Source organism: Sus scrofa, chromosome 16 (assembly GCF_000003025.6).
Source record: "Sus scrofa isolate TJ Tabasco breed Duroc chromosome 16, Sscrofa11.1, whole genome shotgun sequence".
Taxonomy (NCBI): Eukaryota; Metazoa; Chordata; class Mammalia; order Artiodactyla; family Suidae; genus Sus; species Sus scrofa.
Genome location: NC_010458.4, coordinates 79,704,806 through 79,730,470, shown reverse-complemented (window position 1 = coordinate 79,730,470; position 25,665 = coordinate 79,704,806). Strand labels below are relative to the sequence as shown.

Sequence of the window (25,665 nt, the reverse complement as noted above, 5' to 3'; positions counted from 1 at the left end):
CTCATACACCTGCCCCCACGTGCCCCCTGCCCCCACGAGCCCAGGCGTGTGCATGTGTGTGCTTGTGCGCCCCGTGTGTGCGGTGTGGCCTGTCTATATGTGGTGTGTGTAGGGTGTCTGCGTGCCTGTGACGTCCGTGAGAGGCGTCTCCGCGCTGGGTGTATGCGCTCGCGCTCCGCCCCTCAGGCTTCAGCCCAGCCGCCCGGTTCCCGGCTCCGCGCTCGTCCCGCAGCCCCGGCCGACTCTCGGCGGGTGCCGGTCGACAGCGGGTCCCGGTCGACAGCGGGTCCCTATCGACAGCGGGTCCCGAAATCTCCCAGCTCTGTGCACAGGGACCCGCCCAACAAAGGTCCCGCCCGCCGGGCCCACCCCCTTCCGGTCACGAGGCCGGAAGCGGAAGTGCCGGTCGCGGCTCACTTCCGGGCGGCGGCGGCGGCGGCTCGCAAGGTGAGGCCGCTGCGGGCGGGTGGCACAGTCCGGGAGTCGCGGTCCGTGGCCGCTGTCCTCTCCCCGGGCTCGGGCGGGTGCGGGCGCGGCCGGAAGGCAGTGCGGGAGGCCGTGGGAGGCCCGGGGACGGTCCGTGGAGAGGCTGACGGCGCGCCAGGCGGTGGGGAGTAGCAGGTGCAGAGCTGCGGGCGCGGCTGGGGGTCCGCGGCGGAGACGGGCGGGGAGACACGCCGGCGCCCCCCAGCCCCGTGTGTCCCGTCGTGTGCGCGGTGCCCTAGTCAGCACCGGGAGGGGAGAGACGGCGCCACAGCACATTCCGAGAGAACACGGAACGCACTCGTGTGCAGACGGGGGAGTTATTTCACAGGTCCCTCAAGGGTCTCCGCGGACCTCGCGTTGCTTTGAGAAATATCTTTGAGAAGCCGTGCGCAGAAAATGTGCATGGAAATGGACTTCAGTAGCTGAAGTCAGTCCTCTGCTTTGCCGAAAGCTCAGCAGGCGTCGCCAGCTCCCTGGCTGGCAGGTTGGAGGAGCTGGCGCTGAAGGCAGGTGTGCTTGTATGCAGCATCTGTGCTGTGTACATTGCATCTGAGCAGAGTGCCTTGTGCCCTCTCACCTCTGTTTACTAGGGCTGTTAAGCAGTAGGGAATGGAATTTTGGGTGCTACAGACAGTGATTTTGAGGGGGATCAGAGGATGGTGCTCAAACTTGAGCAGGCACGGTAAAGTGTGTGCTGTCACTGTGCCTCCATAGCTTTCCTGAGGCGTCCTGGCACCTCGGCCCCACTGGCTAGTCAGGGCTGGTGGCAATTAGAAATTGGACCTGTCCGGGGGAGATTGACATCTGAGGTGCTGAGTAGTCTGGATCCGCATGTTAATATCTTATGCTTGTAATTGCCTCTGCGCCCCTTAGGGATAACACTGGGTTCTGAAGGTTTGTGTTTCATATCAAGGAGGTCATAATCCTAGCTCAGCTGTGTTTCATGTCTATTAGATTAATGATCTCAAATGCTCTCCTTATAGCTCCACTGTGAACAACTGAATGTTACTGGAGCAGGGGGATGCTTTGTACCTGACATCTCTACCTTCCTGACACATCCTCCTCTCCTGTTCTGTCTCTGCCTGTGGACACAGGGTATCCCTAGTATGACAGGTGCAGAGATTCTGCCTGCTCTGTAACCATGAAGGAGACGGACCGGGAGGCTGTTGCAACAGCTGTCCAGAGGGTTGCCGGGATGCTCCAGCGCCCGGACCAGCTGGACAAAGTGGAGCAGTACCGCAGAAGAGAGGCCAGGAAGAAGGCCTCCGTGGAAGCCAGGCTGAAGGTATGAGACTGGAGTGGAGACTGGGGTGGCTGTGGGCGCCTGCTTCACTCTCAGGCTGGACCGAGCCTTTTGTCCCAAGTTCAGGTTCCTGCTTAGCAGAATCATTGTAATTTTGCCGAGCTGGGCTTTGTGATGCCATGAAGAGAGGCAGGCCATGGACTTTGCCTTTGTTAGTGCATCCTTTCCAACAGTTCCTTGCCAGCCGGTAGGTTTATAGAGAAGACCGTGGGAAGATTTAAAAAGCCAGAGGAACAGTCTTTTAAGCACCCAGAAGTGTCCATTTAACTATTTAAAAAAACACTTATTTACTAAAAACTTTCCTTCAGACTGTGTCCAGAGGGCATTTCGTTTGGATCCTGCTAGCACACACAGCAGGAGGCTGACTGTGTGCCAGGCACTCTGCAGGCCCTGGGATGGGAAAGAGGAGAGCTGACCACATTTACTAGAGTGTGTGAGAGTGAGGCAAGAAAGAAAGGCGGCAGCCTTTTATGATTTAGATTGGCTTTCAGCTCATTTCATGTGGAGAGATGAGGTTCTTTTAAAATAATGCACATTTGGTACAGTTATAAAAAAGTTAAGAACCTGGCCTGTTATAGTTGCCTGGCAGCACAGCAGTCTTTGCGGATTTAAGAGAATGCCTTTGATACATGTACACAATGAAATATTACTCAGCCATTAAAAGTAAAGAAAGAATGGCATTTGTAGCAACGTGGTTGGACCAAGAAAATTATCATGCCAAGTGGAGTTAGACAGTGAGACACCAATGTCATATGCTGTCACATGTGGAATTGAAAAAAGGGCACAAGGAACTTCTTTGCATAACAGACACTAACTCACTTTGAAAAACTTTCGGTTTCCAAAGGAGACAGGTTGGGGGTGGGGGGATGGGCTGGGGGTTTGGGATAGAAATGCTGTAAAATTTGGTTGTGATGATTGTTGTACACCTACAAATGGAATAAAATTCATTGAGTTAAAAACACAAAGGGAGAGAATGGCTGTGAGGAAGGTGAATCTTCCCAGCGAGGCGGCAGTGAGGCCCCCTCCAGGTGAAAAGCATTGGTAGCGTCCAGATAATGGCGAGTGTGATGAGATGGAAGGGTGATCACTCATTTGCACCAGCAAAGCATTGAAAGACCTGTTAGGCTGGCTTGAAACAGTTTCATGTCAATTTTAAAAATAGTTTAGACCTGCTACTTTTTTGTGTGTGTGCTTTTTTTAGGGCCGTACCAGTGGTATGTGGAGGCTCCCAGCTGGGGTCAAATTGGAGCCACAGCTGCCAGTCCACACCACAGCCACAGCGACGCAGAATCAGAGCTGCATCTGCGACCTACACCGCTGCTCACAACAACGCCAGATCCTTAACCCATTGAGCGAGGCCAGGGATCGAACCCGCAACCTCATGGCTCCTAGTCAGATTCATTTCTGCTGCACCACCATGGGAACTCCTAGACCTGCTGTGTTTTTATTCAGAATTTTAATCTGCTCTAGAAACTTGGGAGATTAACCACCAGCTGTCAGGAGCAATTTAGAAGCCTCGCGTGACCTGACAAAGTCACTGTAAATTATCTCTAAACGCCGCATAGACTCGTGAGTGAAAGCTGCCCCTGAGCCCTGTGGCCTGGCCCGCCCTTCCTACCCATCCACCTGCCGCTGCTCCCGTGTGTCCTTCTCCTCTGATGGCACAGTTCGCCGGCTGGCATTTCCAGGGGCCCCCAGAGCGAGTCTGCATCTCAGCTGTACCAGTTCTGTGTGGTGGGGCCAGCCCCCCTGGAGCTGAGTCCAGGTGGCAGGAAGCGCCCTCTGCTAAAGTTGATGAGCAAGTCCGGATGGTCCTGCCTCTAGTTGGCCCGCTAGGTGCCGCGGGTCGCCTGGGCGAGCGCGCACAGGGTCCTTCCAAGGGCAGCGTTAAGGGGCGGCTGCGGGACCTGCGGGGGTCTGGCGTTTTCAGGCTGAGGAGCCGGATGGGGAGTCTTGGGAGGTTTTCTAAGAAAAGCTTTCAGAGCGTTGTGGTTCTGAGGTGGCAGAGGGACGCGCTCCCTTGTGAGGCAGTGAGGTCAGCCCTGTCGAGCTTTCTCTCTTCCCGGGCATGGCCGGTGCCCTGGTACTGAGACGTCTCTTCGGACTCCGAGCCCCCGGGAAGGTCTGCCCGGCGCCCCGGCCCCGCTCAGCCCCGCGTCTTCCCTAGGCCGCCATCCAGTCGCAGCTGGACGGGGTGCGCACGGGCCTGAGCCAGCTCCACAGCGCCCTGAGCGACGTGGGCGCCATCCAGCGGTCCCTGGCGGACGTCAGCAAGGACTGGAGGCAGAGCATCAGCACCATCGAGAGCCTGCGGGATGTGAAGGAGGCGGTCGTGCGGCACAGCCAGCTCGCCGCAGCCGTGGAAAACCTCAAGAACATTTTCTCAGGTAGCCGGGCCGCGGCCGGGCCTCCTCGCCCACCTTCGCGCGCTGGGCTCTGTAGACCCGCTCGGAGGGGCTCTGCCTGCGCGGTTGGGTCCCTGTGTAGAACGTGGGCGGAGGGGCAGGTGCGTGAGCAAAGGCGCGCTGAACGCGGGCAGCCGAGTGCGTCAGGCCCCGCACCAAGAGCGGGTCACTGCCCGAGCTGTGGGGGCCCCGTTCCTCCCCTGCGCCTGGCTCGGCTGGGACCCAGCAGGGGCAGAGGATCACAGGCTGCCGCCCGCCTCCGAGAGAAGCAGCCTTGTGGCCAGAGCAGCGGGGAAGAGGCCAAGTTGGTCCCGATGGCAGCCGGGCCTGGGGGAGACCTGGGGGCTGGTCGGGAGGGTGTGGGGGCAGGAGGAGGGGGTGACTCTTCCCGAATCCCATCCCCGCACCGCACTGGTGGGAGGAGGAGTGCCCCGGGGCCTATGCGGCACAGGACGGCTCCCTGCGGCGGCAGCGGCAGGACCACCTCGGCTGAATCCCGGCAGGGAGCCTTGGGAAGGTCCGACCCCTTCCCTTCCTTTCCCGTCGTGTCCCAGCGGGCTCTCCCTGCGCTCCCCAGTCTCTGCTTGACCCCCCCGAGTGTAGTCTTTGCCCCACCCCTGCCCCTCCAGCTCCTCCTGCACCTGCGTCTGCGGCAGCGTGGTTGACACTTGGCCCCGTTCGTTCCTCTGCGCACGCGTGTCTTCCAGGCCTGATTCTTCGGGTGCTCTTCCAAGGCCCTCTCCCGACCCGGGAGTGACGGGTGACCCAGCGCTGCCCACTCTACAGGGGCTCTGGAAGCAGCACCTCTTGGTGGCCGTGGCCTGGCCTTGCCAGGACCTCCGGGCGCCGTTCACCCGCCGTTTTCCTTTGTGTGCCTCTTACGTGAGGCCCTGTGGCCTGTCCGTCTTGTGAAGACCATGCCACATGACCCGGAAGCTGCCTTTTCACCCACAGAGGTTGAAAGTGATTTTCCTTGATGAACAAATGAGGCCGCGTCGTATATGCGCTTGCGTCAGGAGCGTGTCTTCATTGCGAAGGTGCAGTTTGGCTCCTTCCAGCTTGCCCATCGCCTCTGCGTCAGCAGCGGTGTGCACACAGCCTGTTTTGTCTGCACGCTTTGTAGAAATACAAGATAGATGTAGTATAACATTTACTGTCCTGACCTTTTTAAAGGTAGTTCTACAGCATGAAGTCGTTTCGTGTTGTGAAGCCGCCACCACGATCCATCTCGAGAACTTTGGTCACCTTGCCAAGCTGACGGTGCTGTATGTCAGTTGTGTCTCAATGAAACTGAACGACAAAATCCTGAGTCTGCAGCCATTAAGTGCTGGCTCCCCACTCTCTGTCCCCAAGCCCCGTGCAAGTTATAGGTCTGTTTGGGTTTTCTCTTTCTCTGTGGTTTAGGTCTTGTGTTGCCAGGAACCTGCCGCCTCATCTGGGTTGTCTGGTTTGTTGGTGTACAATCATGGTACACTGCACCTGCGGCATATGGAGGTTCCCAGGCTAGGGGTCCCATCGGAGCCACAGCCGCCGGCCTGCACCACAGCCACTGCAACACAGGAGCCGAGCCACGTCTGTGACTCCCACCTCAGCGCGTGGCACTGAGTGAGGCCAGGCATCGAACCCGCAGCCTCATGGATACTAGTCGGCTGTGTTTCTGCTGCGCCACAAGGGACTCCATCGTACACGCCTATAGTCCTTTTCATTTTTGTAGAATCGGCAGTGATGCTCTCACGTTTGCTTTTGATTTTGGTATTTGATTCTTCTTTTTCTCTTGGTCCATCTAGCTAAGACTTGTCACTAGGTGATCTTTGCGAAGAACTGTCTTTGATGCTGTCGTTTTCTTATTTTTAGCCCCTGTTTTGTTTATCCTCTCCTTGACTGCTTCCTTGCTTCTGGGGCTTTGTGCATAGCACGTTCTTTTTGCGGTTCCTGAAGTTGTGAAGTCCGGTTGTCGATTCGAACTTCTTTGGTTTCTTCTTGGGGCTGCTTGTGCAGCTGGCGGCAGCCCCGGGGCAGAGGTTCAGTCGGAGCTGCAGCTGCTGGCCTACGCCAGAGGCGCACGCAGCCGTGTAGGACCCAAGCTGCGTCTGCGACCTATGCTGCAGCCTGCGGCAATGCTGGATCCTTAGCCCGCTGAGTGCGGCCAGGGTTAGAATTCACATCCTCACGGACACTATGAGGTTCTTGACCCGCTGAGCCACAGTGGGAACGCCTCTTTTCTCTCTTTTGATGTACGAGTTTCCAGTGGTTTTTTCCCCAGAGCACGGCTTTGCTTGCATCCTGTAAGGTCTGGTGGGTTGTACTTTCATTTTCATGCATCGCTAAGTATTTTCGAGTTTCCTTAGTGATTTCTTCTTTGACCCGTTGATTACGAGTGTGTCGTTTTGGCGTTCCCTGATGACCTGGTCGTGAAGGACTCGGAGTTATCACTACTGTGGCTCCAGTTTGATCCCAACAGCCTAAAAAAGAGTGTGATGCTTAATTTCCACTAATTTGGGAATTTTTCATCGGTCCAGGTTTCTGACTTTATCCATTGTAATCGGAGAGGATACCGTGTATGCTCTTTACTCTTAAAATTTACTGAGATTTAATCTGTGGCCTCACAGATGGTCTGTCCTGCAAACGCCCTGTGTGCGCATAAAGGAATGTGTTTGCCGCCGCGTTGGGTGGAGTGTCCCGTGGACGCCTGTTAGACCCAGTTAGCTTGGGGTGTTCAGGTCTGCTCCCCTGTTGGTCTTCTGTCTGGTGGTCCGGTCATTAGCTTGGGGTGTTCAGGTCTGCTCCCCTGTTGGTCTTCTGTCTGGTGGTCCGGTCATTAGCTTGGGGTGTTCAGGTCTGCTCCCCTGTTGGTCTTCTGTCTGGTGGTCCGGTCATTAGCTTGGGGTGTTCAGGTCTGCTCCCCTGTTGGTCTTCTGTCTGGTGGTCCGGTCATTAGCTTGGGGTGTTCAGGTCTGCTCCCCTGTTGGTCTTCTGTCTGGTGGTCCGGTCATTAGCTTGGGGTGTTCAGGTCTGCTCCCCTGTTGGTCTTCTGTCTGGTGGTCCGGTCATTAGCTTGGGGTGTTCAGGTCTGCTCCCCTGTTGGTCTTCTGTCTGGTGGTCTGGTCATTAGCTTGGGGTGTTCAGGTCTGCTCCCCTGTTGGTCTTCTGTCTGGTGGTCCGGTCATTATTGCAAGTGGCATGTTGACATTTCCGAATACTAGTGTAGAACTGTTTTTCCAATTCTGTCAATTTTTGCTTCGTATATGTTGATGCTCTGCTCTCAGGTGTATAGATGTTTACAGTTGTATATCTTGCTGAGCTGAACCTCTAATAGAAAATTTCTTTTTTGTCTCTTATAACCTTTTTTGGTCTCAGGTCTGTCATTTGATATTAGCACAGCCGCCCCTGCTCCCTTTGGGTTACTGTTTGCATAGAATAACTTCCCATCCTTTTACTTTCAATCTGTTTGTATCCTTGGATCTTTAGCGAGTCTTTTGTAGGCAGCTTCAAGTTGGATCATATGTTTTTATCCATCTGCCGTCTATATTTTAATTGGAGATTCTAACCCACTTACGTTGTAAGTAATTACTGGTAATTACTTAATTCTGTTATTTCCCAGTTGTCCTCTGTATGCCCTTTAGCTTTTTTTTGCCATTTTCGGCATTATTGTCTTTTGTGTAGCTGGTTTTTTGTAGTGAAGTGTTGTTGTTTTTTTCAATCTTTTTTTTTTTTGGCTGCGTTCTACAGCCATTCCCATGGGGATTTCATTTCCCACCCTAAAGTTATAAACGAACTTGAACTACACTAGTGTAACTTCAATACTGTATAGAAACTCTGCTCCTGTACAGCACTGTCCACCTCCTCTCAGTTACTGGTGTCACAGAATTACATCTTCAGACACTGTGTGTCCAAAAGACACAGGCTGGCGCCGTGCCTTGGTCTTCGAAACGGTGTAGAGGATCAAGTGTGGGGTGCAGACCGAAGTGCCCGGCCTCCTGGCTTTGGACTCTGCTGCTTCTCCTCTGGGTGCATTAGTGTCTCGATCGCACAGACGGAAAAGCAGGGTGACAGCGACGCTGCCCTGGCCTTGGCGGTGGTGGCGGGTTTGCCTCTGCCGGGATCTTCGTCTCTGGGCCCCGCCCTGGGGCTGCCTGGTGTGGTCTTGCCCTCAGGCCTTCTTCTCTGTCCCTGCCAGCTGTCCAGGGCCCCGGACCCTGCAGCTCTTCTCTGGGAATGTCTTGCTTTCGCCTCCCTTTTGAAGGACGCTCTTGCCAGATACAGGATTCTCGGGTTACAGGGTTTTTCCTTTTGGCACTTTGAACTTGAAAGCACAACGGTTTTTGCCTTCCAAAGTTTCTAAAGAGAAATCTGCTGATATGCTTATTGAAGGTTCCTTGTTTGTGATCAGTCTCTTCTCTTTTGCTGCTTTTAAGATTTTCTCCTTGTGTTTGGCTTTCTGTGGTTTGGTTATAATGTGTTTCAGTGTGGGTGTCTTTGAGGTTTTTTCCCTTGGAGTTTGTTGAGTTCCTAAATGTTTATGTCTTTCATCAAATGTAGTTAGTTTTCAAATTTTGTGTAAATACAGGCATACGTTGGAGTTACTGCATGTTAGTTTTTAGATTATCTCAATAAAACAAATTATCTCAGTAAAGTGAATCGTGAATTTTTTTTTTTTTTTTTTTTTTGCCTTTCCTAGGGCTGCTCCCGTGGCATATGGAGGTTCCCAGGCTAGGGGTCGAATCGGAGCTGTAGCCGCTGGCCTACACCGCAGCCACAGCAACGCGGGATCCGAGCCACGTCTGTGACCTACACCACAGCTGGCAAATGCCAGATCCTTAACCCACCGAACAAGGCCAGGGATCGAACCCGCAACTTCATGGTTCCTCGTCGGATTCGTTAACCACTGAGCCACGACAGGAACTCTGAATCGTGAGATTTTTTTGGTTTGCGGTGCTGTGGTTTATTAAATGTACAATAGCATTGTGTTTAAAAAACAGTGTACATACCTAAATTAAAAAATTCTTTATTGCTAAAAAAATGCTAACCAGGAGTTCCTCTTGTGGCTCAGTGGGTTAAGAACCCAACGTAGTGTTTGTGAGGATTCGGATTTGATCCTTGGCCTTGCTCAGTGGGCTTGGGAGCCAGCGTTGTTGCAGGCTGCAGTGTAGGCCGCACATTCAGCTCAGATCTGGTGCTGCCATGGTTATGGCGTAAGCCTGCAGCTGCTGGTCTAATTGACCCCTAGCCCGGGAACTTCCATGTGCTACTGGTAGAGCCATAAAAAGAAAAAAAAATGCTAAATGTCATTTAAACCTTCACCGAGTTGTCATCTTTTCGCTGGTGGAGGGTCCTGCCTCAGGGTTCATGGCTGCCGACTCATCGGGGTGTTGGTTGCTGAAGGTCGGGGTGGCCGTGGCCATTTCTTAAAATAAGACAGAAAAAAAATAATAAAAAATAAGACAGCGGTGAAGTTTGTTGTGTCAGCTGACGTTTTCTTTCAGGAATGTTTTCTCCGTAGCATGCAATGCTGTTTGATAGCATTTTACCCACAGTACAACTTCTTTCAAGTCTGGAGTCAGTCCTCTTAAACCCTGCTGCTGCTTTATTGAGTAAGTTTTTGTAACAGTCAAAATTCTCTCTTGTCGTTTCAACAATTCTCACACCACCTTCACTAGGAATAGATTCCATCTCAAGAAACTGCATTCTCAGTGTTCCCGTCATGGCTCAGTGGTTAACAAATCCGACTAGGAACCATGAGGTTGTGGGTTCGATCCCTGGCCTTGCTCAGTGGGTTAGGGATCCAGCATTGCCGTGAGCTGTGGTGTAGGTCGCAGACGCAGCTCAGATCCCACATTGCTGTGGCTGTGGTGTAGGCCGGCGGCTACAGCTCTGATTCAACCCCTAGCCTAGGAACCTCCATATGCCGCAGGAGCAGCCCAAGAAAATAGCAAAAATACAAAAACAAACAAACAAACAAAAGAAACTGCATTCTCTGTTCATCCATAAGAAGCAACTCCTCATGTGTTAAAAGTTTTGTCATGAGGTCCCAGCCGCTCAGCCTCAGGTTCAGGCTCTGCTTCTGCTTCTCTTGGTGCTTCCACCGCATTTGCAGTCACTTTCTCCACTGAAGTCTTGAACCCCTCAAGGTCACCCATGGGGGTTGGAATCAGCTTCTTCCCAACTCATGTGAATGTTGGTATTTTGACCTCTTCCCGTGCATCATGCGTGTTCTTAATGGCATCTAGAAGAGTGGATCCTTTCTGGAAGGTTTTCTGTTTACTTTGCCCAGGTGCATGTGAGGGTCCCTACCCACGGCAGCCGTCGCCTTACGCAGTGTATTTCTTCAGTGATTCCCACTTGCACGTCCAGGTTCCTCTATCCGTGGGCTGCGGAAGAGATGTTCTACTAGCAGCCTTGAAGATAGGACCCTTGGTGTCTCCTTGAGAGCCCTTGGGGGGCCAGGAGCCTCTCGGCGAGCAGGAGTCTTGAAAGGAGTCTCTTCCTGCGCAGTAGGTCTCCACGGCGGGCTCCAGATATTCAGTGAACAGTGCTGTCAACAGAGGCACTGTCACCCAGGTTTTGTTGTTCCGTTTACAGAGCACAGGCAGAGTCGAGGGAGCATAATTCTTCAGGGCCCCAGGATTTCTGCAGTGATAAACGAGGATTCGTGTCGCCGTAGGGTGACCAGATGCAGTAGCCCCTCACAAGAGAGTCCCCTGTCCTTTGAAGCCTGGAAGCCAGGCATGACTGCTTTCGAGCTTTGAGCGCCCCGGGTGACGCCGTCTTCCAGGAGAAGCCTGTTTTGCCTGTGGGCCAGTGTAGCCCGGTTCACTCGTGATCTGAGCTCAGTCTTCTGCGTCACTCATGTGCTGCAGCTGCGACATTGGTGCCGCCGCGTCCCCTCTGCGGCTCCGGGCTTTGCCTGCGCAGCTTCCGCACCTGCTCAGCTTTCACGGACGCGAAGCACGTCGGGGCCTGGCTCCGACGAGGCTGTGGCTGGGGGGCGGCTGTGGCCGCTCTGATCTGCCGTCCAGGCCTCTCCCGCTTTCTCCTTGTCAGTGACGAGGCCGTCGAGCTTTCCTGTCTTTGGCACGTTCACCGAAGGAGCCCTTGGCATTTCCTTCAAAGCCTTTCCTCTCCGTTGGCAGCTCGGCTGGCTCTTGGGCTCCAGAGGCAGGCTTTCAGCTTCCTCGGCTTCCTCAGCTCCGGGCGCGCCTTCCTCGTGCCCAGCTCGTGCTCAGCTCATGCCTTAAACTGAGAGCCACGCACCGCTTCCTTTGCGCGGAGCCCGCGAGGCTGCTGGAGGGTGTCCCTGAGCGCCGCGCGGTGCCCCTGGGGCTCAGGGACTCGAGAGGCCTGATGGGAGGCACGGAGGAGGAGCCACCAGGACCCGCACCCATGTACCGGGGAAGGTTGCCGTGTGGGTACCCCAGACAGTCTCGGCCGCAGAATCGAAGGCCCCTGAGGACAGATCCCCAGACCTGTCACCCTGAGCGAGTCTGCAACTCGTTGATGACAACTGGGCGGATTGTCATCACGCGACAGACACAGTGTGAGCATGCGCTGTTGGGAAAACGATGCCAGGAGACCTGCCTGATGCAGGGCGCCCCCCCCCCCCCCCCCCCCGCCGTGTGGTCTATGCGGATGCCGCAGTTGTGAGGCTTCGCGAGGCAAAGCCTCGGAAGACGCAGTCGCCCGCCGTTGTCCGCCCTCCTCTCGGGCGCCTCTCGCCCCGCGCTCGGCCTTGCGCGCTCAGGGCCCGCAGGCCCCGTGGGCCTCCTTCCCTCTGGGCCTTTCTTCCTTCTGTCCTCATTCCGGATGCTCTCCTTTGTCCTGTCTTCACGCCTGCTGCTTCGGGTAGAAACGCTCTTTCCCTTTTGTTCACACGCCGCTCTCCGGACTTTGGGCGCATCGGCCTGTCGTTCTCGGAGCCGGTGTGCGAGTTCGTCCAGGGTCTTCAGCCTGCCGTTCCGTCCTTCTCAGGTAGTGTTTCTCCTGGTTTATTTTCCGTGGACTCTCCACGCCCCATGGCTGTGTCTTCATCTGCCTTCAATGTTGTAGCTGAGCACCGGCCATTCGAGTCGAATAGTATGTAACGCGGGAGGTCGGCGTTCCTCTTTGCCACACCTTCTCCCTTCACACCTGGTCTTTCTGTGGCTTCGAAGCAGCACAGACAGACCGACAGATGGGTTCTCAACAGCTCCTGAGTCCATTTGCCGGGTTTTTGCTGATTGTTCTGTTGTTTGGATTGTGGAAGGCCGTCTCTGTGTTGAGGATTGGGCTGAGGTGTAAACCTCGGGTCTTCTTGGGCCTCCCCTGGCCGTGTGCACCCGCTTCCACGCTCGGCGCTCCCCTGGCCGTGTGCACCCGCTTCCACACTCGCGTGTGTAAGGTGCTTTTGAGCATTGTGGTCTTAAACGTCTGGCTGCTGAAAGGGGAGAAGAGAGAAGTGACAGAGGAAACGGCACCGGCTCTTTAAATCCCCCGGGAGTCCCCTCAGCTGAGGGAGAGGTGATTCCACAGTGGCCCCTGCTGTGTACATGTGCCTCTGGGATCAGAAGCAGCAGCCGATGCCCAGAATTGGAAGACAGCATCTTTTTTGCCAGCTTTGGCCCCATAGCTGTTTGAGAGCTGCTCCAGAAACGTGCGGCAGGCGTGGCGGGGACGGGGATGGGCGGGTGGTTGCTGTGCTCAGAGCTGAAATATACCACAGTTATCCGCAGGGTCCTGTCCAGGCCTTCTCTTGCAGTTGTACGCCTTCAGTAGACTCCAGAGCTCGAACGCGGCTCCTTAGATGCTATGGGCGGCTGCGGTCCAGGTGGGGGGACGGGTTCCTCCCCAGCGCCCTGCACGGCCTTTCCGGGGGGTTCTCACAGTGCTGTCTTGTGCCTTTGCCCCCAGTGCCTGAGATCGTGCGGGAGACCCAGGACCTCATAGAGCAAGGGGCGCTGCTGCAGGCTCACCGGAAGCTGATGGACCTGGAGTGCTCCCGGGACGGGCTGATGTGCGAGCAGTACCGCATGGACAGCGGGAACACTCGCGACATGACCCTCATCCACAGCTACTTCGGGAGCACGCAGGGGCTCTCCGACGAGCTGGCCAAGCAGCTGTGGATGGTGCTGCAGAGGTCGCTGGTCACCGTCCGCCGGGACCCCACTTTGCTGGTCTCCGTCGTCAGGATCATTGAAAGGGAAGAAAAAATCGACAGGCGCATACTCGACCGGAAAAAGCAAACGGGCTTCGTTCCTCCTGGGAGGCCCAAGAGCTGGAAGGAGAAGATGTTTGCCGTCCTGGACAGGACGGTGACCACCAGGATCGAAGGCACGCAGGCCGACACGAGGGAGTCCGACAGGATGTGGCTTGTCCGCCACCTGGAGATCATCAGGAAGTACGTCCTGGACGACCTCATCGTCGCCAAGAACCTGATGGCCCAGTGTTTCCCTCCCCATTACGACATTTTCAGGAACCTCCTGCACATGTACCACCAGGCTCTGAGCACGCGGATGCAGGAGCTCGCGTCAGAGGACCTGGAGGCCAATGAGATCGTGAGCCTGTTGACCTGGGTCCTGAACACCTACACGAGGTATCTCCCTTCACACCTGGTCTTTCTGTGGCTGAGAAACAGCACAGACAGACCGACAGATGGGTTCTCAACAGCTCCTGAGTCCATTTGCCCAGGGCAGCGCTCAGCACCCACAGGTGCTGTTTTCTGGCTCCTGGGTCTCCTCTCTGGGCCATCTTTGACCTTGAGATCAGGCCCAGCCTCTGGCTGTGTGGACGCTCTTGCGTTTGGGTGGCGCCTGCAGCCTGGACGTGCGTGGCGGTGAGCAGCCTGGCGCTGCCACGGAGGCGCCGCCTCCTCTCGGGGCCTCGAGTTCATGACCTGCAGAGTCGCGTGGCTGCCGAGGGGACCCCAGTGTGCTCCTGCTGGCTCCGGTGGCCCCAAGTGTGATTTTTTTCTCACCAGGACTCCAGGAAAATCAGTTGTCCTTTGTGCCTGTCCATCTTGAGGTTTTGTCATTTCGTAAAGAGCGCCCGAGCCCGTCTGTGCTGGTGCATCAGAGGCTAGGGTTTGACCAGCAGGCCCGGGGCGGGTGTTCTGAGATTCCTCACTGTCAGGTAGCGAGAGGAAGACGCGGTTTAGTCTAGGCTATCTTGTTGCTGGTGTGTAGAAATTAATTAAGCCTCTCGTTTTAGCAGGAAGGTTTGGGGATTTTTTTTTTAGCGAGTGTTTTGTTTTCTGGTAACTGCTTATGTTGGAGAATCTGTACACTTCAGCACAGAAAAACCAAAAGAGAAGGGAAGCGTCTTCGTTGTGGCTGGCGTGCTAGCAGCCTCACTGCGCTGCGCCCCGGGCCCTGCAGCCACCCGCCCCAGGTGTCGCCCCGAGGGAGGCCCTGCTGCTTGATTTCGAGGCACAGGAAGGAGCGCCCAGGGTTACCGGTCCAGCGGCTCGGGAGCAGGGCTTGGATCCGGACTCTGGGCCCCACCCGTGCTCCAGGCTGCGGGCTGTGCGCTTGTGTGACCTGCAGCGTTTAGACCTTGGTTTGTTTTTCACGCAGTGCGTGGGAAGTGTTTTTCTGTCCTTGGAAGGTCTCTGACGCTTCGTATTGGCCTCCTCGGCCTGCCGTGTGGGCTTCCTCACGGGAAGACTTGCACTGCGCTCACACTGGGGACGCTGTCGTGCTGATTTACTCTTGGCAGGATCTTGTGCAGTTGTTTTTCGCTCAGGAAGACCTTGGCCTTCTCGTAGCGAGTGGACAGGCCCTCGCCCCTCTAAGTGCTTATCCAGAGATTGCAGAAAAGGCACGGAACGTTCCGGGCCATCAACCTGGGACTTGTAGGAGCGCAGCCACGTACCTAGCTGTTACCTGTTTTCATGCAAACCGCCTCTGAAGCGTGGTCCACCGCCCTGCCTCTCCCACACTCGGGCGCAAGTCCGTGACTCCTGACCCGCGTTTGGTTGCGAATGTCGCGGTCTCCGCTCTGGGTGTTGTCCTCTTGCGGGATCGCCTCCAGCAGGGCTTGTCTGTCTTTGCCCGACTCCTAGGCCCTCCTCTGGGCCCTCGTCTTCCCAGGGGGTGCCAGGGTGGGACAGACGCCCCGGCCCCTGGCCTCCAGCACCCTGTGCCGGCCCGGCGCTCAGCGAGCCGCCTCCTCCGACGGCAGCCTTGGGGGTGGTTGGACGTTCGTGTGTCAGAGGGAACAGCGGGCTTACCTGAGACCTCCCCGTCCCCTCATAACCGGGCGTTCTCGGTCTTGGCTTCGCACAGCACAGAGATGATGGGGAACGCGGAGCTGGCCCCCGAAGTGGACGTCGGCCTGCTGGAGCCTCTGCTCTCTCCTAGCGTGGTCTCCGAGCTGCTCGACACGTACATGTCCACTCTGACTGTGAGTAGAAGGCTGGTCCCTGGCGGGCAGCGTCCGGGGCTCTGGGAGTTGGGCTGCAGCCCGTGCCTGGGGGCAGGAAACGTTTGTGAGAGGCTGGCTCTGGAGACGTATGTTTGTGGTTGGACGAGGAGAGTGGCCCTTCTCTGGCCTTGGATCTGGAGGGTGCCCGAGGCGTCCTTCCTGCTCATGGGACCCTCTTCTGGCTGGAGGAGGAGCCTGGCAGCCCAGCAGCGCCGAGCCCGGGAGTGGGAGGGTGGTGGCAGGGGGAATGCCAGCTGGTGACCTCCGTGGGCCCGTCTGAGGCGGCGCTGAGGCCTGTGCCAGGAAGCGGGGTGGCTCCCTGCGCCTGGGCGGCGGCCTGGGCGGCGGCCTGGGCTCTGGTCCCTGAGGATGGCCTGCCAGAGCCGTGTTGGTCTTGTTTGGCCTCGTCCTTCTCACAGACCAGGCCTGCCCGCCCCCGCTGCACGACTGTTGCCACAAAGGTTAAGTGGATGGAGGCTGCGGGGGCGCCGCCCAGTGGACGTGGCTCAGCCCCTCGTCTGGGGACCGGGCTGCCCAGGGCGCTGTGTGTGTTCTGCAGCTGCTCCCCTGAAGAGCGGCCTCTGCTTTCCTTCCTCCCCACTCAGTCGAACATCATCGGCTGGCTGCGGAAAGCCCTCGAAACGGACAAGAAGGACTGGGTGAAAGAGACGGAGCCTGAAGCCGACCAGGACGGCTACTACCAGACGACACTCCCCGCCATTGTCTTCCAGGTGCTTCTCCACGGGTCCCGGGCTCACGCCTGCTGTCGTGGGGCTGCAGGCTTTGCCGACACACACGGGGTGACAGGGAAGTGGCCTGCCTCTCTCGAGCCGAGGCCGAGGCTGGACTTGCCGCGTAGTTTCCCCCAGTCGCTGTGGTTTTCGGACTAGAACTTAATGATGTGGGAAGTGTGTGCAGTGCTCAGATTTGAGTTTGCTTGTGTTTCCTGATGGGAACGGCCAAGGTTTGTCTCCATAAATGCCACGTGGTTGGGGCTCATCTGATGGATTTGGGGAGGAGTCCTTCAGGTCGTAACGTGGTGGTGCCCCCTGCCTCCCGGCGCCTGGCCGTCCAGTCCCTGACTCCCTCTCCTCCGGCCTGTCCACTTTCCTTCCTTTGAGTAACGTTGCTCATAGTAGGAGGGCCGAGTCGTTTCAGAACGTTCTAGGTCTGCTGATGTGAAGCTCAGCCACCAAGCTGGCTCTGGATGATCCTGCTCGTCGCTGACACGGTCCTTTATTTTGGAACCTGGTGTCCTCTGCCGAGGACGTGGGACCAGCCGTCTCTACGTCCCAGACACTCCTCCCCCAGCGCCCGCGGGTAGCCTCCTCATTCTCCTTAGGAAACCCACACCCCAGTCACAGCCCAGCCCTGGCACCCACGTGACCCCGGCCCCGCCCACCGCCTGCACCCCTGGCTCCGCCTCTCCTGTTGGTCTCTCATATTCTCACGTTCGGTGAGAAGATGCCCTTCCCCCTTTGTGGAGACCGGCCCCTGTGCAAGTAATTAGGAAACGCACTGGGTTTTTACTTGGTAAGAAAGCTTGGGTTAACTGACTTTGTTATTTTTCAAGTTTTTTCTTTTTTTCTCTGAGTTTGGACTTTGCTGACTGCCAGGTGCCAGATGGGGGGCCTGTGTCCTGGGAAGCCCGCAGCTTGTGAGTCTGGGTCAGGACTCATACGCTCTCCAATTTTCAGATGTTCGAACAGAACCTTCAAGTCGCTGCTCAGATAAGTGAAGATTTGAAAACAAAGGTACTGGTTTTGTGTCTGCAGCAGATGAATTCTTTCTTAAGTAGGTATGTATTCTTGCCAGCGTGCTAACGCAGAAAGTATATTTTGTTTGTCTAATGAAGTGCAGAACTGTATTGTCCTGATCTGGCTGGTATTCAGAAAGGATAGTGTCTTGATTAAAAAATTCCGTGCGTAGGAACCCACGCAGCTCAAGCCCATGCTGCTCGGGGGTCCGCTGTGCTCCGCAGCACATCCCGGCCGTCATGGCGTTTCTTCCCGTGTTCTGTCCCGTGGGCACAGCGCCGGCGCCCTCGTAAAGCACTGATAGGCCTTCCACGGGGCCTCCTGATACTGGCTTGGGTTTGGGTTTTCCGTGGCCCCGGACCTACCTGTCTGTGGTGGTGCTCAGACCGGGCGGCGGAAGGGCGGCGTCCTGTGGTGCAGGGGAGCAGCCCCTCCGCATCAGGCCCCTGGCTTGTGGAGACACACGGATCAGCCTGGGCCCCTCTGCCCGCCTGCGAGGTTCCCCCGTATCTCCTCGCTGCCTCGCCGGAGCCCGGCCCAGGCAGGGTGCTCCGCATGCCTGCGAGGAGGCACGCGTCCCTTGTCCGGGCTGGTGGCTGGCTCTGACAGCCAGCCCTGCTGCCAGCCCACCTGCTTCCCCCCGTGGGGTCCACGGCCCGAGGCAGCCTCTTGTTGAGCATCTTCGGAGAAGCAGAAGTTTTCCTCTTGGGCCGCAGCTCTTGGCTCACCCAAACCGTGCTCTGCACAGGAGGCGGGATCGGTGCTCAGTTGTTGCCCTCGCGCCGCCTGCTCCCATGTGCTCCTTTCTTAAGGTCTGTTTAGGTCACACACGCTGTGTCCTACATTCTGCTCCTGTGTGTGCTCGAGAGGCTCATGGCACAGACAGAAACGCAGTCTGTAGCCTCTCCGTTGTTTGTTTTCATGATGTCTTAAAGAGTCTAGTGTATTTTTAGTTTGATTTCTTCGGGGAAAGTTCCCGAAAAGGACACTGTACCCCGGAGGTGACTGTGTTCCCCACGCTGTCGGACGAGTTTCCGGCAAGCCCCGGGCCGGGGAATGTGGTCCTTTACCCGCCCGCACAGATGTGCAGCGTGTCTGGAGCGTCGGAACACAGAGCCGTTCCACACGGCCTGACGTGAAGCTGGTTTAATGATCCGTTTCAAACGATCAGCTTCCGTCAGTGTGGCTCACACCCCACATAACTTTAGACTCATCTGGCCAGATGTTAGTGAGGCAGAATCATGCCTCAGGCACAGTGGTGGCGGCCCGTCGCGACGCCCCGGCGCGCCCGTGAGGCTGCTCTGATGCGGGCTGTGTCCCCAGGTACAAGGAGGAGGCGCAGCTGTACAAGGAGGAGCACCTGCGGAACCGCCAGCAGCCGCACTGCTACGTGCAGTACATGGTGGCCATCATCAACAACTGCCAGACCTTCAAGTGAGCGGCACGGGCGGAGGGGCCCGACCCTCTCCTCGCAGGGGGGCCATCGTCAGCCTCACCGGGCCCCGACCCCTCTTCTCGCAGGGGGGCCATCGTCAGCCTCACCGGGCCCCGACCCCTCTCCTCGCAGGAGGCCATCGTCAGCCTCACCGGGCCCCCATCCCCTCTCCTCGCAGGGAGTCCATAGTCAGTTTAAAAAGAAAGTATTTAAAACACGAAGCAGAAGAAGGCGCAGCTCTGAGCCAGCTGAGCATGGACGGGGTCCTGGACGCCATCGCCAAGGACGGCTGCAGCGGCTTGCTGGAGGAGGTCTTCCTGGACCTGGAGGTGGGCGCCTCCTCCTGCCCGCCCGCCCACCTCTGGGACACGGTGCTGTGGACCCCACAGGCTGGGTGGGCCCCCCGAGGCAGGGTCGAATCTCATCTGCAGTAAATGTTAGAGGCCTAAGCACCCAGTAGGTTAGAGTGGAAACAAGGACGTGGCAAGGGCCCGGTGACACGCATCAGCAAGCTCTTGATGCCAGAGCCGAACCGGGGACACATGCAGGCCTGTGCATGCCTCACGCAGAGCAAAGGCAGAAGCATGGTCGTTCTCAAAGCACATTCAGGTCGGATCAAAGGCTCAGTGTCCAGTGAGTGAGTGCGTTTGTTTCAGAAATGGCTCAAGGAGTTCCCGTCGTGGCGCAGCGGTTAACGAACCCGACTAGGAACCATGAGGTTGCGGGTTCGATCCCTGCCCCGGCTCAGTGGGTTAAGGATCCGGCGTTGCCGTGAGCTGTGGTGTAGGTTGCAGACGTGGCTCGGATCCCGAGTTGCTGTGGCTCTGGCGTAGGCCGGTGGCTACAGCTCCGATTAGACCCCTAGCCTGGGAACCTCCATATGCCACGGGAGTGGCCCCAAAAATAGCAAAAAGACAAAAAAAAAAAAAAAGAAAAAGAAATGGCTCAGCATTACATAGAGTTGGCAGGAGTCAGAACATATTTAAAAAACAGACTCATCATCACCTAGGGTCCTGCTGGGCTCCTGGGGTGATGGGGTCATTTCGTGATGTCTGTTACTTTCTCAGGAATGGATTAGGAAACAATTGAAATGTATGCTTTTAAAATCATCTCAAGATACCTTAAAAAGACTGCAACAGAGGTAGACAAAGGACGTGAACGTCTGTCTCACAGAAAAGGGTTCGGATACCCTCAGTACAAAACAAAAGGCCCCGTCTGATCTTGAAAGAACAGCAAGTTAAAACCGAGTAGTTTTGTTGCTTAGCAGGACAGCGCGGATTGAGAATGTTTCTTCTTGGTGTTGAGAGTGTGGGGATAGAGCCTCTCGTTCCCTTGTGGAACCGTGAATTGGTGCAGTTTTTGGAGGCAGTTGGGAAACGGTTATCAAGGTTTAGTCTGCATGCTTTAGACTGAGCAGCTCCACCTCTAGGGATTTCACTTGCAGAAATACACAGATTCAGCGCAGCTTTTTTTTTTTTTCTTTTTAGGGCCGTACTTGCAGCATATGGAAGTTCCCAGGCTAGGGGTTGAATCAGAGCTATAGCTGCCAGCCTACACCACGGCCACAGCCACTCAGGATCCGAGCCATGTCTGCGACCTACGCCACAGTTCAGGGCAATGCCCAGATGCTTAACCTGCTGAGCCACAGCAGGAACTCCCAGTGCAGCAGTGCAGCGTTCTTTATAATAGCAAAATGAGAACATTTAAATGTCCATCAGAATTGGGCACATAAACTACACAGCATCCACACAATAAACAGATGGAGTCCATTAGGAGAAAACGTACCTGCGGGTATCCACACCGGGTTTGTGCACACCTCCTATAAATTCCGCATCTGCAGAGTTTCTCTGCGTATCGAAGACACAGGAAGACGGGCTCTCTGTGCCTCGCGGGGACCTGACGGCACTTGGGGACAGTGTCAGGGCTGTTTTCTGTGGTCTCTGCTTTTTCAGCAACATCTCAATGAGCTGATGACAAAAAAGTGGCTGTTGGGATCGAACGCCGTAGACATCATCTGTGTCACCGTGGAAGACTACTTCAATGACTTTGCCAAAATTAAAAAGCCATATAAAAAGGTAAGCGCGTGAGCACACTGAGTGCAGCTGGTGATGTCTGGATTTGGTGTCGTCAGTTCTTGGAGTGGGCAGGGGTGGAGGCCTAGGTGTCTGGAGGTGACAGAGGTGGAGGTGTTGGACATCTGTCCTTGCTGCCCAGGCTCACAGCACCGTGACTGCAGACCAGAGCTCTGTGGGGGGGGGTGCCCTCTGGGCAGCAGGGACCCCTAGAAGGGAGGCTGGGGACAAATGGCAGATCCCTCTCTGCACCCCTGCTGAGGGCACACGGGAACCTCAGGAGACCATGTGCCGAAGCCACCTGTCTGCCCCTCTGAGTCTCTGCCAGGGCCCCTGGGACTGCCCCCAACCCGTCCAGACTCAGACAGCTTTCCTCGGGGGCAGCCTAGGGGCCTTGGGTGGCTTTGGCCGCGGTCGCTTTAAAATCAGGCTTTCTGCCTGTTTCCAGGTTTTGGAAACGTAAGTGCTTTTGATACATGGCTCTCAGATCCAGACGCTTCGTGAAACTCCAGTTGTCCCTGGATGGGTCTCCAGGTCCCCCCAGGACTCTGTATATGGTTGTTTCATTTATGAACAAGGTCATGTATGGTTTCATTTCTGGTCCTCGTACCTCTCGTGCCTTCGCTCTGTTTGCGCTGGCTCACTCACCCAGCAGGGGGCGCCTGTCTCATTGGCAAGTTAAGGGAACTGTGAGCTCCCCATCCATCCATTGTGTTGGTCCCTCACAGCCCCAGGGGGCTGCGGGCATGAGGGCTCCGTGGGCCCAGCGCGGGCAGATGGAGACTGTCTTGTTTCTTGTCCAGTTTCCGTTTCCACCTTCTACTTTTTTCAGGATTCTTTGCTTTAACAGTTGGTGTCTGACGGGCCACTGTGTTTAGTCCTGGGGCGGGGGGCTGCTTGTCCAGCCCCTCCTGGCCTGGGTCTGGGCCGGCGCTCCTCCCAGGAGCTGGGCTTTTCTGCCTGAGCGGTGCGAGCAGTCATGTGCTCTGCTGAATCCCCCACCACTGGTGCTGTCCTGCTTTGTCTTATTTGGGGCCCTTGGGGTCCCCCCACTTTGGTGCAGGGAGTGGGGCTTCCTGGTCTCCCCCAGGGGACAGGGCTGCAGTCACCTGGTCTCGTGGCTCTGATGCTGTCACATTCACGCGGTTGTGCTCGCGTGTTCGTGGGACCGTCTCCCCGAGGGTGGCCCAGAGGGAGCCATGGCCTTCCCTGAAACTCGCCCAAATGGGTGGACCTGGGGTTCCCCTTCCCCTGCCGCTCCTGTCCCACCATTTGCAGAGACTTTAGCGCCGGCACGTTAGGAACCACGTGACCCGTTGGTTTTTCTTCTGCAAACGGGCCTTGTGGTTGTGGCCCCGGGTCTCCAGTTCTCCCACTGAATTGGTGCCCCCCTGGGGCCCAGACGCTCAGAGACGCTCCTGGGACGGGCAGAGCGAGAAGCAGACCTCCAACCCGGGGAGGGGCGGGGGGCCGGCAGCCCTGGGACGGGTGTCTGTAGAACGGGTGATGTGCTGGCGGGAAAGTCCGCTCCCGGGATGCGAGGCTGTGGGCGGCGTCCCTATGCGCGGTACCCCGCAGGCCTTCTAGAATCGACGGCCGCTGCCCGAGTTGCCGACGGGAGTCCGTTCCAGCCGCAGTCACGTGAAGGCGACACGCGGGGGAACCGAGCACGGCCGTGGCTGCCTCACACCGAGTTTGCGACGGCGGCAGCCGCCTGCGGGCCTCCGCTCCTCCGCAGCGGGTGGCGGGGACCGGGGAGGCAGGGCGCCGGCACGGCCGGCCTCACGCGCCTTTCCCCGCAGCGGATGACGGCCGAGGCGCACCGGCGCGTGGTGGTGGAGTACCTGCGGGCGGTCATGCAGAAGCGCATCTCCTTCCGCAGCGCCGAGGAGCGCAAGGAGGGCGCCGAGAGGATGGTGCGCGAGGCGGAGCAGCTGCGCTTCCTCTTCCGGAAGCTGGCTTCTGTGAGTGCGCCTGCCGCCCCGCACGCCCCGCACATCCCGGGCGGTGTCCACCTGCGGCTGCTTTTCAGCGCCGAGCAGTTGGGAACCACGTGACCTGTTGGTTTTTCTTCTGCAAACGGGCCTTGTGGTTGTGGGCCAGGCCCTCGGGGCTGGGGCTGCGTGGGCACCAGGGTGTAGCCCCCGGCAGCTCTGAGACCCAGGGCTTGCGTGTCCCCATCGCCCATGAGGGGCATGGCTGCGTGGCCTCGTCGCAGGCTGGGCTGCCACCCCTGTCCCGACCCTGTGTCTGCTGCGTGCTGGCAGGACGGCCCCCTGGGAGTGAGTCCAGACGTGGCCCGGGCTGTGTCCCGCTCAGCGCTCACTGTCTTGCAGGGGTTCGGGGAGGATATGGACGGGTACTGTGACACCATCGTCGCCGTGGCAGAGGTCATTAAGCTCACGGACCCGTCTCTGCTCTACTTGGAGGTCTCCACACTGGTCAGCAAATACCCAGATATCAGGTACGGTCGCTGGGAAGAGAGAGGATCCCAGGCATTAGACGTGAGCCCCGCAGGTCAGTGTGGGGGAGCCAGCGTGCAGGGGGCATCGTGGGCTTCAGAGGGGCTATGGGCGCCCGCCCCTCCCCAGCCCCCAGTGCATCCCAGAGCTGGGCTGGTGCTGCTGGAGGTGGAACACAGAGGGAGCCAGGGCTCTGCCCCCCAGGTGTGGCTCCCCCCGCCCACCCCCTTTGTGAGCCTGCAGGACCCCTGCTGCCTGGGGTGGGGGCTGAGTGGCTGCCTGGGTGCCCCTGACACCCCCCTCCCCAGGGACGACCACATTGGCGCGCTGCTGGCCATGCGGGGGGACGCCACCCGAGACATGAGGCAGACCATCATCGAGACGCTGGAGCAGGGCCCGGCCCAGGCCAGCCCGGATCACGTGCCTATCTTCAGGGACATCGTGGTTCCCAGCCTGAACGTGGCCAAGCTCCTCAAGTAGTGGCCGGGACCCCACTGTCCATCTCAGCCGCATGCACCATCTCGGGCAGCCTGTAAGGAGGCCTCTGTTCCTGGGCGCTCCTGAGACGCTGCTGCTCAATAAAGAGTGAACTTCTGCAGGAAGTGCCCACTCGTGAGGGTTTCATGCCACACGTGACCTCAGGGTCACCTTCCCGCCTGGACACAGGGCCCCCACATGCCAAGTGCCCCTTGTCTCGAGTTACAGCTCCTCATTTGCTGTCCCCCTCCACCCACCAGTCCCCAGGGCATGGTGGGTACATCCTCGCTGGTAGTCGGGTGGGCGGCCCCCGAGGGGCAGGTCTGTGGGCTGTGCTTGTTCCTTTCGCGCTGCCTGAGCCCCTGCGCCTCTCTCTCCATGGTCTCTGCCTCATTGTGCAAATTAACCTTTATTGTTACGCCAGATTAATTACAAAACTGCATCTGATCCCCCAGCCCCATCCCGGGGCACCGCCAGTGACGGCTCCCAACAGGGACTTGGAGGTGTTTGCCGCCTTTCCTCCCCCCATTTCACTCCGGAGGGGCATCCCCGTGGTGCAGCCTGTGTTAACTCTTCCCCTCCGCCTCCTTCTTAACCCCCCCCCGCCCCCCGCATGCAGGAAAGCCTGTGCGGTTTCCTCCCGAGGAGGGATGAACACCTCATAGGGAGGACTTTTCCTTGAAAGGATCCCACCCACATGGAAACACGAGAGACCTTCTGAGGAACACTCCTGATTCAAAAAAGATGTAGTCTCCCTACGGATTTCTAGCCAACAGCGTGCTGTCTCCTACACAGGTGTTAGTCTGGTCCCGCCTAGATGACACTTGGTGTCTGGTGGGAGCACGGCTCAGTGAGCCTCTTCTGATGCAGCGCAGTTGGTGTCAGCTGTCGTCAGCTGTTATCTCCTATAATAAAAGTCTGCTTGTCTTCCCACCGACTGAGAGGGTGTTCACTGAGTTACTTGTGGAACAAACACCCGAGGTGACTGCAGACCCAATGACCTGTACTGCCCTGGCTCCGATCATTTGATGGTCACCACAGGGCAGGTAGGGCACTCAGCCGCTGGGGACACCTGCGCAGTGGTGAGCCCCGATCTGAATGCCACACGCCACCACATTCCAGGCAGTGGGGGCAGGATGTGCTGGGAGGCATGGCGAGGGCTGCAGCGGGAACCATGAGCCAGGGGGCAGGCAGTGGTGTCTACGCCGATGCCCAGGGCTGGGTCATCTCCAGGTCACTCAGCGAGAGGCCCGCAGGAGGCCTGAAGGCCAGTGCCTGCCTTTCACTCGGGCCACCAAGTGCCCACGGGAGCAGATGGGTTTAACAGGCCAAGCTTGCCTTGGGCCAGTGTGGACTCACTGAGTCTCGGGGTCTTTCTGCATAAAAAGGTTGCTGTTCAGTTGGAAAACCTGTTTCAGGGCAGGAAGTTTCCCAGACTTTGAACTTCACTCAGGGCTCTCCAAGGAGATGGGGAGAACGGGTCCTACCAGGTGTGTTTGAAGCACCGCCAGTCCCACTGTCCCCCTGCGATCCCAGCCTGCTGTCTCCTGCCTACACGTACAGCCCTAGCTGCTGTCACGAGGATGCCCCAAAACAGAGCCTGGAACCAAGGGGTTTCTTTCTATCCAGAGGAAATGAGTGGGGGCTGGTGGGCCACAGCAGGGCTGCCATATCCACGCGGGGGGCTTCCAGCGGCCCCGCTCCTCCTCCTAGCGGGGGTGTGGGGGGGTGCCCCTGGGAAACCAGAGAGGGAGCCCATGCGGGAAGGTGGAGGTGGGGGCCCCAAGCAGACATGGCCATGTCCTCACAAGGCGACGGCACAGGAGACCCGTCATGGTGAAGCTTCTGCCAGCCCAGAGTAAGAGGCTGGACAG

The 25,665-nt window shown here is 57.4% G+C and overlaps 1 protein-coding gene across 4 annotated transcripts; it reads left to right on the top strand.

Moving 5' to 3' along the window:
• On the top strand, nucleotides 199-24,728 carry EXOC3 (exocyst complex component 3). 4 transcript variants are annotated; one of them, XM_021077064.1, is made up of 13 exons: nucleotides 199-447; nucleotides 1,581-1,771; nucleotides 3,957-4,176; nucleotides 13,078-13,759; nucleotides 15,450-15,567; nucleotides 16,194-16,319; nucleotides 17,286-17,386; nucleotides 18,669-18,779; nucleotides 18,959-19,109; nucleotides 20,733-20,855; nucleotides 22,655-22,816; nucleotides 23,189-23,316; nucleotides 23,623-24,728. In XM_021077064.1, exons 2-13 carry the CDS (start codon nucleotides 1,628-1,630, stop codon nucleotides 23,792-23,794), a joined length of 2,238 nt encoding a protein of 745 aa, XP_020932723.1. In that variant the 5' UTR covers nucleotides 199-447; nucleotides 1,581-1,627; the 3' UTR covers nucleotides 23,795-24,728. The 4 variants fall into 4 exon arrangements, 3 of the variants coding, with proteins under 3 accessions (XP_020932723.1, XP_020932725.1, XP_020932724.1); XR_002339799.1 differs by having other exon boundaries at nucleotides 321-447; nucleotides 21,301-22,816; XM_021077065.1 differs by having other exon boundaries at nucleotides 434-621.